Here is a 16,969-nt window from a genome sequence, read left to right on the forward strand (position 1 = left end):
AAAGGTTCTTCTTATATATTTAAATTCCAGAAAGCCTCTGCATAAATAACAACCACATCTATCTTTTCAGTCACCTTAACTGAGTCCGTAAAACCCTTAGACCTTGATCCAAACCCTAACCTTTATATTCTAACTCTAAGATTTCTCTGTTGTCCAGAAAATTCCAGATTCACCCTACAGCCCAGAAAATCCAGCAACTTATCTCCTTAAATTTCCAATTCAAAACGGCATCGAAGCTCAATCATTCTGACCACTATCTATGCTCAAATCCTCAATCCAATTTCCAAACCCTTGACCATTCCAAACCCATGACATTTAATTATAAGGCATCCTTAATCCACAGGTGCTAAGGAAAACACTTGACTTTTTCTTCTTCTTATATTTGATAAGATATCTCACAAACTAACCCAAGAGGCAAAAAGCTCTACATCATCATTTTCATGGTAGATTGATCCAGGTTGAACTCGACATGTATACATCCCACAAATCGAGTTGAATAAGTCAGAAGAGAGAAATCAGATTGTGACCGCAGTATAGAACACTTCAGAAATAAAAACAAGATAATAATTTAATTGTGATCTAATTTATAATCCTTCAACACAATATTAGGAAATTAATTTTACCCAGCATCAGAATAAATTCCAAGCTTGAGGCCTTTATCATGTACATAGTCAGCCAGAGATTCCATTCCCAATGGAAAATTTTCTGATTCGGGGACTAGTTGACCCTGCAAGACCAATTTACAATGAAAATAAATTTATTGCATACCTGGCTTTAAAGTTCAGTTTCTACTATTTTTGAGCTTAACAATCAATATATTTATGTCAAAAGTGGCCTTTAGATCCAAAGTAAACATTACGATGTTTTAAAGAAAGAAACAATATTTTCCTAATAGACTGCAAGGTATATTGTTCAATTCTTTTTTTAGTCCAATGGTGATGGACACAATGAGAGGGTAGCTATTAAAGTGGGACTGACAATTCCAATCCCAAGTCTCCAGTACCACCACCAAAAGACTTTACCAATTAAACTAGATGGAAAACATGGCATAAATGTAGTAGGATTTAAATTGACCTCTGAATTTCGTTCTTCAGCCGAGCAGCAATCATCTGATTTGAAAAAACAATTATTTTGTATGAAACAGAACCAAGTTGTGAAGAGGAACAAAACAAATAGATCATGTGGATGAATACCTATGTTAACATAAACATAACCTAAATCAGCCAAACCAATTGTGATACGTGCATTAGCTTTCAAAGAGGAGAACATATGTTGGTATTTGTGACATTGAGTTTTTGAAAATATGATAAATGAAAGGACATATTTCTATTCACACATTCAAATTTTAATTACTTTTGACAGTCCATAGGGGCTTTTGCTTGGGCAATAATAAGTGGTTGGGTTCTCATGTGCAAGTTTTCAGGGGCCTCTGTTTTGTGTAAATAATGCCTCAACCCTCAAAGACCCTCAAATCAGAGACCCTCTGATGTATAGAGTTACTAAAGTAGACAAAGAAAATAATCTTGTGAGGTGTATATGAGCTTTTCCTATGGCTTATGTTCTTTAATATCTTTTAGTATACTATGATAAATGCTCATTTAATTTGATTAATATCTTTGTTTCTGATTAATTATATCTATTATTTGTCTAGCAGATATGGCAAAGAAACGATTTAGAACTTGTAATATTGAGAATGAGTCACAGCGCAAGCGATCAAATGCCTCTTCACAGCCTAACCAGCCAAAAAACCCTTCACAACTTAACGCACCAAGTGGAATTTCACAACCTAGTCACTCAACTGGGTCTCCACAGCTGAACTTGCCAAATAGAACTTCACAACCTAGTCGTTCAAATGATTCTTTACAACTTAATCAGCCAAATGGAACTTCACAGCCTAGTCGATCAAATGGCTCTTCACACTCTAGTTGGTCACATCCCTCCTCACATGCTCCGTCACATGTTCCACATCCTCAACCTCAAGAATCAGAGATTAACCCTCAGTTTGAAGATGATTTAGATGAGGACTGGTTAAGGGAAGAAGAAATGCAACGTACAGGTATTATTATGTTTTTAGTTGAGGTACAAATTACAAGTCAATCTTCATTTCCATGTTATATTTCATTGTTGTATTGTAATAGATGAATTGACCAAGCGAAACACGCGGGGAATTACTCGTATGGTGGAAGTGTGGAATCTAACTCCAGAAGAACGCATTGTGCTCACCTTCAACAAGGATTTGCAGGTTGTTTCTATAGAGGGTGGTATATTCAGTCGCTTCATAGGCACCATTGCTAGGAAGCCACACTTATGCCCAATTAAGTACAAGAATTGGCATGACGTGCCAGATCAGTATAAAGAAGATTGTTGGAATATCATCGAGGTAATTTTCTAACTACAAGTATTTTGTGATTATTCTACTATAAGAGAGATGGGTATATGCATGTGAAAAAGACAATCTTTCATGCTATTATAGTTGAAGTAAAAAGCATAATATGAGAATTAGGCAAAGAAATTCACAAATGCAGTTTATATTATTGTATTGATAATTTTAAGAATGTTCATAACATGAAAAAACATACAATTGTAGTCCAAGTTTGCCATTCCTCAAGATGAGAGAAGGGATATGATTAGGCATCGAACATTGAAGTCAATGGGAGAAAAATGGAGAAATTGGAAATGTAGTTTAAAAGCAAAATACTATGATGAGACAAAGACAGCAGCACAGATAGTAGCTACTGCGCCTTTAACGGTTAACCGTGAGCACTATGCTGACCTTGTTGCGTATTGGTTTTCAAAAGAAGGACAGGTATGCATAGATGTATGTTTTCTATCAAATAATGCAATGTCATTATATCATTTTCTTTTTTAACCTACTGTTATGCATTTATGAGTGAAGGAGCTTAGTATGACCAATAAAGGAAGCCGGCAAGAGCAAACAAGTGCACATACAGGAGGATCTAAAACTTATGCACAACATGCATATGATATGGTATTTCAAACTTCATTTCTTGTTTTATATTTTGAATTTGGTCGGCACGTTGTATTATGATTTTATTCTCGAACGATATGATTGTTATATAGGAGCAAAAAGATAAGATTGCACTAGATCGAGCAAAATTATATATACCGCTTCATAAAAGGAAGGATGGGACACCGGTAAATGAAGCAGCAGCTGCAAAAATTGTATGTCCACTTAATAAGTTACATTTTCAAAATTCTAATGTGTTTGTGGCAAACAATCACTCTCGCTCTTTGCGTTCTTATTTTTTTTCCCCATTTATGCTATAGGAAAAACTAGAAGATTTGATGAGGTCACAACCAAGTAGCTCCGAAGGAAATGTTAGTGGACGGATATGTTGGTCACCAAATGATATTTATTCTCAAGTGATGGGTAAAGAGCGTCATGGTCGTGTTCGAGGTTTAGGATTTGGGCCCACTCCTTCCAAGCATGGCTTCATGTGTAATAGTGACTTAAGAATGGTTTCAGATGAGGAGAGAACGAGAGACAAAGAGGCCATAATTGAGTTGAAGGAACAAGTAAAAACTCAAGGTGATCAGCTGCAAACTCAAGGTATTCAGTTGCAAGCTCAAGATGCTGTAATAAACTCTTTAAAAGAGCAAGTAGCATTTTTGATGAGACAGAGACAGTGTTCTAGTGGTTTGCAGGTATAACTACAAGTAAACATATTTATTTAAATGATGTATTTATCATGTGTTATGCTTTTCTAAATTTATGCATACTCATTTAAACTTTATTCTATAAATTAGGCGACAGATGGCTCTAGTGGCATTCCGGACCAGGCTTCTCCACAAACACATCAGAGATCCTCTTTTGGGAATCATGAAATGCAACCTTTTAATCGGGGTAAGTCATCATTACAATACACATACATTGACACAAATTTAGAACCAATGTTAATGACTTCTCTACAAATAAATTGTTAGTTGGTTTGGAAAAAATTGGGATTTGATAGGATGACTTTCTACTTTGTTTCCTTTACTGGCATCCGTAAAAATACCAAACCAACCAGTGAAATAGAGAATTGGGCAATCGAACAAATTTGAATATCAACAATGGATCAAATTGTAATATACAATTAAAAAATAGACCCTTGGATGTTGCTATTGGTTGCTTGATTTAGTGGTTGTTACTAATGTTTGGCTTTATTGGTTGATTTAGTCCAAATGCCAACATGTTGGCATCTTATCTTTTATTTGGATATGTTTTAACATCCTAGCTTTGGAGTCTGCCCTCAGGATATATAAGGAAAGATAGTCTTATATTCAAGGGCACATTGAAAAAATAGAGAGTATTACAGATAGCATGAGTAATAACTTCTTTTCATCTACAAAAAAAAGAACACTTGTCTGTAAGCGTCTTTCAATTGTAATGTTTATGTTTATGGTATATGAATAAAAGTCCATTTTCAAAACTGTTGTTCTTTCATAATATAATCCTCTTCTTGAGTGATACACTGACTATGAGAGATTGGGAGTAGGGTGAGGTAATGAGGCTATAGTGATTACCTATAGGCAAGAGACCACTTGGGAAAACAGAAGCTGAAAGCAACATCCAAACTTAAAAGACCTTGTAGTGTTCTGCATTACTATATTTTTTCTCTTCATTTGCTGCTATTTTCTCTCTTAATGGCTGATCTATCTTAATATGTAAATATGATCTTCAACTTGAGTATGGTGATATTTTTCGATATGTAAACCATATACTTACCAAAAAGATAAGACTTGTCGAGAATTATTTGTAGTCTACATTTTCTTTATAGATTTTGAAATGGAAAATGATACTTATACTCATTCAATCATTTTTATTGCAGGAAATAAGACAATATGAAAGCATCAATCAATGGACGTCATTTCTCGATTTGAACATTTTTTATGGAGGTCTTTATAAAATGGCGTCATGAGTAATACTTTTGAGTACTATTGTCCTGTGACAAGTTTATATATACCTTTTAGATTATGGTGTGGGCTATTAGTTTGTTAGAATTATTGGATCTTTTTTGTATTACAGGCTTATGTAATGAACCTTTTAATTAAGGTGTTTTGGAAATTTTGGGATTATAAAAATGCAGATTCTTTTACCTTTTACAATTATTGAGTATTGAGCCATTAGAATAAAATAGTGTTTTTATAGATATATAATGTGAGCAGGGATAAGTGAGAGACAACCATTAATGGTTAGCAAATCATTGAAAATTTCAATCTGTATATTATTGGTAATTGATTTGTAAACATAGCATATAACCGCGGTTAATAACCGCCACTGCAAATAAAATTCAAAAAAAATTTTATGGTTATAGCGACGGTGTAAAACTGATGGAATAGAGTCAAAATATAGCAGCGGTTCAGAAAATGTCACAAAAGTGAAGGATATAGTAGCGGTCGACACGTCACTATAAAGTTAGCAAGTAATGAGTAAATTTAAGATATAGTGACATTTATAACTGTCACTACATCGGCCGTCGCAATAAAAATAGCTATACCAGCGTTTGAGGAAAACGTCACTATAAGGATATGCCGACGGGGCTATTGCGGCGGTTTGGCCGTCGCTATTACAACCGCGGGTAAAGGTTTTCTAGTTTTTAGCGACGCTTTTTCCTGCTTTTAGCGGCATTTTGGGCCGCTGCTAAAAGTGAATTTTTCTGTAGTGAGTCAAATTGAATATAATAACAAACTCATATAAACAAATATATATATATATATATAATAAAGTAAGATGATTTTTGAATTTGTCCTACTAGGACATTCAGACAACTCAGATATATTTAAATTATAAAACAACGGTTGTGATATATTTTTCAAAAAATATCCTATATGTATATTTTATATTTTCCCGCTCTCTCTTACTTTTTATTTTTCTCACCCGTCCTTCTATGATCCCATGATCCCACCTTCATCACTCTTTTCTTTTTATTTTTCTATTTTCTCCCATTTTTATTTTTCCTCTATTTGTTTTTTTTTTCTCATTTTTGTTCACTTATTTTTATTCATATTATATGGAAAAGTCTACAATCCTAAAATTAGGAGCCAGATTTTACTGTGTATATTGGAGATTAAATTAATGAATTTTATAGTCTACAAATTAAATGAATTTGAACAATTAATTATTATTTTCAAATATACTGAATACTTGATAGAATTCATAAATTTAGACCTTATATTAATATTCAACATTTATATAATAAAGCGGGATGGTTTTTAAATTTGTCCAACACACATTTGTCCTAATAGGACATTTGGACGACTTAGACCTATTCAAATTATAAAACAACGGCTGAGATATATTTTCTGAAAAATATCATATATGTACATTTTTTATTTTCCTGCTTCTCTCTCTTACTTTTTTCTTTTTCTCACCCATCCTTCCATGATCTCACCTTCCTCCCTCTTTTCTTTTTATTTTCTCCCATTTTTTTTTCTCTCTATTTGTTTTTTTTTTTCTCCTCTTTGCTCACTTATTTTTATTCATATTATATGGAAATAGTCTACGATCCCAAAATTATGAGCTAGATTTTACTACGTGTAGTAGAGATTAAATCAATGAATTTTATAATCCACAAATTAAATGAATCTGAAAAATTAGTTATTATTTTTTAATATATTGAATACCTTATAAATTCATAAATTTAGACATTATATTAATCTTCAACATCTATATCATAATGCAGGATAGTTTTTGAATTTGTCCTACACACATTTGTCCTACTAGAACATTTGGACGGTTCAGATCTATTCAAATTGTAAAATAACGGCTGAGATATATTTTTCAAAAAATATTCTACATGTATATTTTCTATTTTCCCGCTTCTGTCTCTTACTTTTTATTTTTCTCACACATCCTCCTACGATCCCATGATCCCACCTTTGTCTCTCTTTTCTTTTTATTTTTTTATTTTCTCTCATTTTTATTTTTCTTTCTATTTGTTTTTTTTCTAATTTTTGTTCACTTATTTTTATTCATATTATACGGAAAAGTCTGCAATCCCAGAATTAGGAGCTAGATTTTATTGTGTGTAGTAGCGATTAAATTAATAAATTTATAGTCCACAAATTAAATGAATTTGAATAATTAATTATCATTTTTAAATATATTGAATACCTGATAGAATTCATAAATTTAGACCTTATATTAATCTTCAACATCTATATATTAATCTTCAACATCTATATAATAAAGCAAGATAGTTTTTGAATTTGTCCTGCACACATTTGTCATACTAGGACATTTGGACGGCTCAGATATATTCAAATTATAAAACAACGACTGAGATATATTTTTTAAAAAATATCCTACATGTACATTTTCTATTTTCCCGCTTTTCTCTCTTTTTCTTTTTCTCACTCATCCTTCTATGATTCCATGATCTCACATTCATCTCTCTTTTCTTTTTATTTTTTTTTTATTTTCTCATTTTTGTTCACTTATTTTTATTCATATCATTTGGAAAAGTTTGCAATCCTAGAATTAGGAGCCAGATTTTACTGTGTGTAATGGACATTAAATTAATTAATTTTATAGTCTAGAAATTAAATGAATTTGAACAATTAATTATTATTTTCAAATATATTGAATACCTGGTAGAATTCATAAATTTAGTCCTTATATTAATTTTCAACATCTATATAATAAGACAAGACTGTTTTTAAAAATATATGAAGTGTATCAGAGATACATTTGGTATTAACAGCTGAGATGATTCCCAAAAACAGGACTGTTTCATTTGATGGTTCAGATGATGTTTTCATTCTTGCCCTAGTGCTCATCTCTCTCTCTCTCTTTCTCTCTCGCTCTCTCTCTCTCCTATGGCTGCCCATCACGTTCTCTTCAACTCCCTCTCTACACGTTCTCTCTACACGTCTACCTCTCCTCTGATGGCTGTGTCTGTTTCCCTAACATTAAGCAATTGTGTCGCTGCTGCTGTTCGGAAAGAGTTGTTCAATTTTTCGATTGTTCTCTCACCTTCCCAGGCGAGGTTGGTCTCTCTCTCTCTCTCTCTCTCTCTCTCTCTCTCTCTCACACACACACACACTTGTTCAATTGTCTGTTTCCTTAGCATTAAGCAATTGTTGTTATGTTTTTGACCAAACGTGAGACTTCAAGGTTTGGTTGTTTATCTGGGTTTAAAATAGGTTATTGAATTTGGGGTTTTCAATCTATGTCAAGTATTGAGTCAATTGAATTTGGGGTTTTATTTCTTGCTTTATTATATAGATCTGCGTTTATTTACTGTTCTTGAACTGGTTTTTTGGTTGAGAATTGTTTCTATTTCTCCCCTTCTCTCTCCGTTCTATTTCCCTAACAATTATGGTGCTGCTGCTGTTGGGAAGGAATAAAATTGTTCGAGAGATTTAGAGGCAAGGCAATACTTCAATTGCTCCACGATTGTTCGATTTTTTAATTGTTCTCTCACCTTCCTAGGTGAGGTTGGTCTCTTTCTCTCTCTTTCCCTCTCTCTCTCTAATGCAATACTTCAATTGTCTATTTCCCTAGCATTCAGAAATTGTGTATAATTGTTGTTATGTATTTTATCTTCCTTTTTTTTTTTTTTTGAATTTCCCTTACTGTCATTTTTATAATGGCTCCAATCATTCAACACCAAACTTGAGGCTTTAGTTCTTTGTGGGTCACTGAGAATCCTGAGGCTTCAAGGTTTGATTTTTTATGACATTCTTACCATCTGGGTTTAAAATGGATTTATTGTACACACAGATATGAGGCAATTGAATTTGGGCTGCCATTCTCTCTCAATCTTCTTTTCCTGTTCTTGAACTGGTTTGTCTATATGATTGCAAGGTCTACTTGCAGTGTAGTATGGTTGTGGTGAAGATCATCTACCACTAAGTTCAATTTGTTGTCAATACTTTAATCACTATACATTTTATTGTTTTGTACACTGAGTTCAATTTGTTGTCAATACTCTAATCACTATACATTTTATTGTTTTGTACTCTGAGTTCAATTTGTTGTCAATACTTTAATCACTATACAGTTTATTGCTTTGTACACTGAGTTCAATTTGTTGCCAATACTCTAATCACTATAAAGTTTACTGTTGTGTACAGTGATTAACAGTTTAACAGTTTTAATTGTGAACCTTAATTCAAAACTTCCCCCAACTGGGTTTATTGTACACAAAGTGATATGACATCTGGGTTTATTGGGGTCATTTATTCATTAAACCCTATTAGTTTTTCAATTGGTTTCTCTATACTTCCCTGTATGATCAAAAGGTGCTTCAGTTTATTACTGTGTGCTTCAATTTATTACTTCCCTGTGTGCTACAGGTTATTATAAGGTTTCTACAGCCAAGCTATGTGTTCCAGCCACAACCACATCATCGTTGTACTTGCCCACCACCGTTCAATCAACACGACCACCAGGTAACTTGATTTCTCCCTTTCTCTATTTGTTTTTGGCACTTCTTTCTGGAATAGCTCTATTTCTATAAACAACTTTTTCTATTAGTTAATAGATTTTCTCAATTTGGATTCATTTGAGTTTCATGTGTTCACTCCCTACTCTTTGAAAAGAAATTTTTTTTGATTGATTTTAATTCATAGGCCAAAGGTGTTTCAGTTCATTACTGTGTGCTTCAGTTTATTACTTCCCTGTGTAATGCCTAGCTATGTGTTCCAGCCACAACCACATCATCGTTGTACCATCCCACCACTGTTCAATTAACATGACCACCAGGTAACTTGATTTCTCCCTTTCTCTATTTGTTTTTGGTGCTCCTTTCTGGATAGCTTTGTTTCTATAAACAACTTTTCTATCGGTTAATAGATTTTCTCAATTTCGATTCATTTGAGTTTCATGTCTTCATTTAGGAATTTTTCTTCTTCCTGTAGTTTAGAAGTTGTTGAATTTCTTGGGATTTGTTTAGAATTTCATGGGGCATTCTTCAAAAAAAATTCTGGAAAGTTGTATTTGTTGAATCGAATGTTGTATTTCTGGAAAGTTATAGTTGACAGTCAGTTGAATTGGATGGGCATACATAGGGACATGTGAATGTGGAATTTTTGGGTTTTTGACAGTTGGTTTATCTAAATACAAATTTACTTCTTATGGTTTGTGAGATTTTGTTCGTTCTTGGGTTTAAATCACACTTCAAATTTTTAAGTGGTTCTGTCTTAACTGTTATGACACTCAAAATTATGATTATGTCTTAACTGTTATGATACTGAAAATTATGTCTTAACAGTTGTGATGCTAAAAATTATCTTTGATGGTAGTGCCATTTTCTTTAATCTCGATATTTTATGATGCTGAAAATGCTATTTGGTGCAAGTATGTCACATTTTTCCATTGATTAAACTCCCACTGATTAAACTCTAACCTATTAGTTCACAATTGGTGGCTTGCTGCAATTGAAAATGCTATTTGGTGCAAGTATGTCATATTCTACCATTGATTAAACTCCCAATGATTAAACTCAATTGATTAAACTCTAGGAACTCTTTGAGCTACATTATTATTAAAGTATTAGGAAATGGATGAGTATCTATAGACTTATTGGCCTAACTGCCATGGGGTACTGTATTTCTTTCGGTTTCTCTTAGTCTTTGTTTATTCAACTAGATATGATGGTTTCTCTCAACTTACCACCCAACATAAAATAAAATAAAATAAAATCTTATAGAAGTGAAGATATCTTATCACACAAATCTTTAATCTTTTTCCTCAGAACACCTGCATGTGTTTGGGTTCAAGGAAAATATTTGGAATTTCTCAAAAACACTGTACTTAGGTTCTTGACAGACACTCTAATTTTTTCCTTCTCTATTCATCTACTTCTTTTCTTTTCTTTTTAAATTCACCTGCATATGTTTGGGTTTAGGGAAAATCTTTGAAATTTCTCACAAGCACTACTTGGGTATTACTTTTTTTTTCAAAGATTGATCACTACTTGGGTAGTACTTGACACAGTAATTTTCTTTCTTTTCATCTACAATTCTTGGCAGCCAAGCAACAGTAAAAAGAAGGGGAGGGAAGCAAAGTCCTGTTTGTAGTGTGCACACAAGTCCTGCATCTATATATATACACAAGTAAGATTGGCATCTGCAACAAGCCAAGACCAGTAGGGTTACCAATCATGAAGCTATCAATCCCAGAAAACCTCCAGTAAACTCTCTCTCTCTCTCTCTCTCTCTCTCTCTCTCTCTCTCTCTTTCAATTACTACTCTCTCCAAAGTTTTACAAGCATTGAATTTTCTACACGGGTTTTCTCAATCTTAATTACTTTGTTTCTTTCCACAAGCCTTTCTTGCTCCACTCAAGACCTCCTCATTTGTTCTATCCTTCAAAACATTGCATTCATAATCATAATTAATTTTCTCTCCAAAAAAAATCCACATAAATAACTCAAACTCCTCTAAACTTTCCAAAGAACACAACAAAAACTTAAATCTTCAATTCCTAGACAATAACAATGTTAACTTTTATTTTATATGCATGTTTTAGCAGCCCAACCAATCCCATTGCCAAAAGTCCAAATCTTGCTTAAAAAAACTCTTTAAAATTTCTGAATATTAGTCCTTTTTGCATGAATTTGGGTAGTAAAAATAAAACGTGAGTGAAATATAAATGAAATATCAGTTAATTTTTTTTCTTTCTTTAACGTTACAAATATTTGATGTGGTTTCAGTACTTCTGGTTGTTTTTCTATTGAATTTAAGCAATGTGATGCCCGAAAAGCGCGTCATAGTGCGAGCTTAACAGATTTTGGAGGAGTTGGTGATGGAAGCACCTTGAATACAGAGGCATTCAAGGCAGTAATAGCTCATCTGAGCCAGTTTGAATCGGACGGTGGATCGCAACTCTTTGTACCTCCTAGAAGATGGTTGACTGGTAGCTTCAATCTCACCAGCCATTTCACAATTTATCTCCATAGGGATGCTGTTCCTCTTGCTTCTCAAGTTTGCTTCCCCTTTTTCCATTGTTGATTATGAAAACTTATAGGGCACTTAATTGCATTTGTTGATTATGCCCTTTTTCCACATGTACTGAATCACGTAAGTTTTTACTTCTTCTCCTGTTGGTACACATGGGTTCCAACCAATTGAAGTTTCTTCCTAATATTTAAGAAAGGAAAGGTGAACATGGGTTGTTATGTCTGACCTCCCATTTGATTGTTTAAGCTTTATATATATAATCCAACCCCCAGTTGATAGACTGGAAGAAACAGTATGAATTAGGCTTGATGATTATATCTTATGTTGTTTGATTATTGCATTGAAGTGCATGACTGGTTTGACTTTTATCTTACAGTATTTTCCATTATATAATTTTGAAACTCAAAAAACATTTTTGGTTTCTTTTGCTAAGTGCTCTCTGCAGACACTGTTTCAGACCCATTGTTTATTATATAATTTATATTAGATTTGCATCTCTTTTCCAATAAGTTTGCCGTATTGTACTGAGTGCTTAATACATGCACTATTTTTGACCCATTATTTGTAAATCTGCATGATGGATTAATGAAGAAATTAATTGTTGTAAACCAAGGTAGTGCCACAGAATTTTAGTAATTCAGTAAAGGGGAAATTGCACCAATGATAGCTATTCAAAATTATTTACACTGTGCCATCAGATACGGGCATACGCTAATATTTTAATATAGCAGGACAGTTTTTGAATCTTCAACATGTTTTTGTCCTATTAGGACATTTGGATGGCTCAGATCTGTTCAAATTATAAAACAATGGCTGAGATATATTTTCTCGAAAAATATCCTGCATATACATTTTATACTTTCCCGCTTCTCTCTCTCTTACTTTTTCCTTTTCTCACCCATCCTTCCATGATCCCACTTTCCTCTTTTTTTTCTTTTTCTTTTTTTATTTTCTCCCATTTTTATTTTTCTCTCTATTTTTTTTTCTCCTTTTTGTTCAATATATTTTATACATATTTCCATACTATGTATGTATGCCTGTAATATACTAGAATATTATGGGCATGCATACAATTTCTATATAATTATATAAGCAAAAACACTATTATATGTATGCCCGTGGAAATTGTATGTATGCCAGGCACATCTATCTACCAAGCTATATATTATATAAGCAAAAGCTAGTTTTCGTGAGGAGTTTTGTGAGAACACCAAAATTTTATAATAAATTTGTAATTTTATCAAATTAAAAAATAAATTTAAATACTGTTGGGATTACAATTATATTCTAATACTAACATTATTTACATCGTGCCTTCAGGCACGGGCATACACTAGTATATATCTATGACATAACTTTGGCAATTGTGTGTGTGTGCGAACGAAATTTTTTCTGGCATTTGAAATTTCTCTAGCCAAATTGGACTCCTAGATTTGTGTGTGATAGATAGAGAAATTTATGAAAATGAAACTTCTTAGATGTTGATTTTCTCTACAATCTCTCTAACATTAAAATATCTCTTTGAGATATGAAATTTCTTTGGAATTTCCCTTGTGTGCCAATTAATTTTCTTCGGAATTTACTTACTACTCCCCCCTTTGAGTTTCTTCTTAAAACTAGTTGTGTGTGTGTAATTTTCTCTGGTATGTTGATTTTCTTTGCCATGGGATTTCTCTGCCTTTACAGTGAACATTTTGAAAGATTGGGATAAATTTTAGTATCATGACCAAAGAAATTTGATTTTCTTCCCCTTGTCATGTTGATTTTCTCTGGCCAAAACACACACTCTCACTTATAATTTTCTCTAGCCAAATTAACCCAAAATCAATAAACAACGAACACCACTGCTGCATATCAACTTGAAATCGATATATATAATTTCTCTGACATGTTAATCTTCTCTGTCATAGGATTTCTTTACCTTTACAGTGAACATTTTAAAAGATTAGGCTAAATATCTTTGTGTGATCGCCACAGAAATTTGTTGATTTTCTCTAGGCAAATCACATACTCCCCCCTATGATTTTTTTCTAGCCAAATCAACTCGAAATCAATGAACAATGAACACGGCTATTCCAATTCAACTTAAAATCAATTCTACGATAAGAAATCAACTCGAAATCAACTAGAAATCGACTCGAAAAATGTTTCAAAAATAAAAATCTCTACAAAATTACAAAAACGCGATATCCAAATCACAAATCAAAATAAAAAACCTAATGCAAACCACAAATCTGAATAGAAAACCTAATGCAAAATCGGAATTCTTACATAAATCAAATCAAAATCAACTTCATTAGAACAACGAACAATGAAATCACAGAAGGTCGACTATCTCACTTTCGATCAAAGGTTCTGAACCTTTGTCCATCCATAGAGCCATTGTTGCTTTGATCTTGCTTTGCTATATAGAGAAAGAGAGAAGATGATGATGAAGAGAGAGAAATAGAGTGAGTTTAGCAGAAATTTGATGCCTATAATTATGGGTGATGGACCAGAGGACCTTAAACTACAAAAAATATATTATGGACCTCTCCCACTAGTAAAAGTTAAATAGGGATGTTAGACTAATTTTCTCATTTGAAAGTCCACTTTTCCTATTTGTTTCAAATTTGCAAACTTGTTTTTCTATCTGTTGGAATTCTCTACTACCAAAACTTTTTTTTTTTATTTGAATTTTTTCCCCTTATATGTTGAAAGATTTGTCCAAATTTTATTATATGTTCAATTTGTTCCCTTATCTGTTGAAATATTTGTCTAAATTTTATTATTTTTTCAATTTTTTCCTTTTAAATCTATCTTTTTAAATTGATACATATAATCCCAAAATCCTCCATCTATACAAAGAACAAACGGTAGAGACCATTTTGAATAGATCTGTGAGGACTTATCTGTTAATAACACAGATCTAAGCAGCTTTGACTTTGTTCCATATCAATGGATAATTATGAACTCTTGTCAACATTAAGCAATTCAATCTCTGTGCTTGTATTTCTTGATATATGAGAGATATACAAAAGATGCCTACATGCAATGCATAGCATGTAAGACGGATAATGTAAAAAAAACAACACAAAAGAATACCCCATGGACTACAAGTTCCAAGCCTTATGCCCTATTACACAAAAATGCTTATCGAAATCCATACATGTAAAGCCTTTGGCTTGTCAAAATAAACAATAAAAGAAAAGAGAATCGTGCTTTTAAAACACTTCCCTGTGACTTTAGCTAGGCGGGATCACCACATCATTTCCCGCACAAACCCATTAGGGGTGAGAACAAAACCCAGTAGGAAAATATTACCAAAGTCTATATCTTTTAGACAGTCTTATAACATGAATGCTATGCAATGTCATGCTTCAAAAATCATAACTTTATTCCTTTTGAAACACATGCAATGCTCTTTTAAAAAATACATTATCTCAGTGAATTCAAAATGCACATACGGAGCGGTAATTACGACTTAGGTAATCTCTAAGCTGGTGTCTGCAAATAGGCATATCAAGCACTACCAATCGCCACTATAAACGGCTCCTAACCGGAAGGCACGTGGTATTTGCTCTATGTGTGTCTTTGATCTGTCATCTTGGACACTCAGGCCAACTTAAACAATATGAAACTACACCCCTTATCTCAACTTACCAAACTTATTTATCCCAAAACATTTCAAGATCATCAATTATTTTCTCAAAACTATAACTCAATTTTCGATATTCAAAAGCTATGTATGTGAATAAAATGCAAATGCAAATATATATAATCCCATTATACATTTTTCCACAATTTTCAATATTTTTCCTCAATGTGAAATACAACCTTCAACATTACTCAATATTTCAAATAATAATCAATATCCACATACATGTGACATATGACACATTTCCATATTCACAATTTATATAATTGACCAATTTCCATGATCCAAGTATTCCCAACATACATCCATGGAAAATTTCTCAACAAAAACTCATCAATTTCATAGATGATTCAATAATATATCAAACACATGATTTTCCTCATCTTTATCAACAAAATCTCCTGATCTCATGAGTTTTCCTCAAAATCAACTTCTTTTTTTCCCCCAAATTTCCAAAATCTAGGGTTTTCTCCCAAATGAATTTCTCTTCTTAAAAAAAAAAGTATTATTATCAGTGGACTTTCAAGAGTCACACATTTCATAAATCAAATAATTTCATGAAAATGATGAGAAAATACTACTTTTTAAGCACATTCAAAATCCACAACTCAACCCAACTCGTAAGCCAATGATTTCATCAAAGAAATAGGAGAAGACATGCCAAAATCATATATATAACACTTAAAGAAACTCCCTACCTCAAGCTTAGAGAGAAATGATGAGAAAAGCCCTAAAATCAACGGTGTCAAAATCCGATCTCCACGTTGCAGCCCTAAAAGCCCTAAAATCAATGTTGTATCCCCTGATGGGCTCTCCAAAATTGATGAAGAAACAAGGGTCAAATCTCCAATGGATTTGAAGAGATAAAAAATTTAATAGGGTTGGTGGGTGTTTTCTAGAGAGAGATGAGAGACAAAATAGTAGAGTGAAGTGCAGAGAGAGAGGAGAATGAGAAGTGAAGGAAAAGGTTATTGCCTTAGCTTTTTAAGTGATTGGACACCTTTCACGAAGCTAACTCCAGATAGACTACTCAAGCGATGGATCATGCGCTTGAGTGGTGAATTTAAACTCACAAAATCTCTCTCCTCTACAGATAGACCGCTCAAGCAATAAAACCTTTGCTTGAGTTTGCCACTCAAGCGGTGAAATCACACTCCTAGTGTTTTAGACTTCAGAATGAAGAACTGGATGGATGGGTTTACCACTTGAACGAAAAAAGGACTGCTCGAGCATATTCAACTTTCAAGTGAGGCTAAAATCAACCTTAGAGCATTCCCACCATTCTTGGATTCGATCCAACAACCAAAGACCCAAGTCAACAACTCAGAAAACACTTTAGGACAGGAATGAATAATCATAAAGAGAAGAATAGGTGACAACACATGGTTCATGAGTTTCGAAAGCAATAAGGAGTAGAAATTT

At 33.1% G+C, this 16,969-nt stretch overlaps 2 protein-coding genes across 2 annotated transcripts; both read left to right on the forward strand.

Moving 5' to 3' along the window:
- Nucleotides 1-1,656: 1,656 nt before the first annotated feature.
- LOC145806635 (uncharacterized) lies at nt 1,657-3,298 on the forward strand. The gene is made up of 6 exons (XM_082903963.1): nt 1,657-2,056; nt 2,139-2,380; nt 2,588-2,806; nt 2,897-2,989; nt 3,082-3,200; nt 3,289-3,298. The coding sequence occupies exons 1-6, from the start codon at nt 1,657-1,659 to the stop codon at nt 3,296-3,298; spliced, it is 1,083 nt and encodes a 360-aa protein (XP_082760089.1).
- On the forward strand, nt 3,295-5,068 carry LOC145789861 (uncharacterized). Its single transcript, XM_082867402.1, has 3 exons — nt 3,295-3,666; nt 3,769-3,865; nt 4,833-5,068. The coding sequence occupies exons 1-3, from the start codon at nt 3,307-3,309 to the stop codon at nt 4,847-4,849; spliced, it is 474 nt and encodes a 157-aa protein (XP_082723528.1). The 5' UTR covers nt 3,295-3,306; the 3' UTR covers nt 4,850-5,068.
- The last annotated feature ends 11,901 nt before the right edge of the window (nt 5,069-16,969 follow it).

The sequence above is a fragment of the Camellia sinensis genome, chromosome 1 (genome assembly GCF_055761805.1).
Source record: "Camellia sinensis isolate YWXY chromosome 1, ASM5576180v1, whole genome shotgun sequence".
Classification (NCBI taxonomy): Eukaryota; Viridiplantae; Streptophyta; class Magnoliopsida; order Ericales; family Theaceae; genus Camellia; species Camellia sinensis.

Bases quoted from the DNA above. Each gene is read 5' to 3' on its own strand.
- LOC145806635 (XM_082903963.1), top strand. From the start codon at position 1,657: ATGGCAAAGAAACGATTTAGAACTTGTAATATTGAGAATGAGTCACAG. The intron at 2,057-2,138 runs GTATTATTATGT...GTATTGTAATAG, and splicing joins AGAAGAAATGCAACGTACAG to ATGAATTGACCAAGCGAAAC. The intron at 2,807-2,896 runs GTATGCATAGAT...TTATGAGTGAAG, and splicing joins GGTTTTCAAAAGAAGGACAG to GAGCTTAGTATGACCAATAA.
- LOC145789861 (XM_082867402.1), top strand. From the start codon at position 3,307: ATGAGGTCACAACCAAGTAGCTCCGAAGGAAATGTTAGTGGACGGATA. The intron at 3,667-3,768 runs GTATAACTACAA...TCTATAAATTAG, and splicing joins AGTGTTCTAGTGGTTTGCAG to GCGACAGATGGCTCTAGTGG.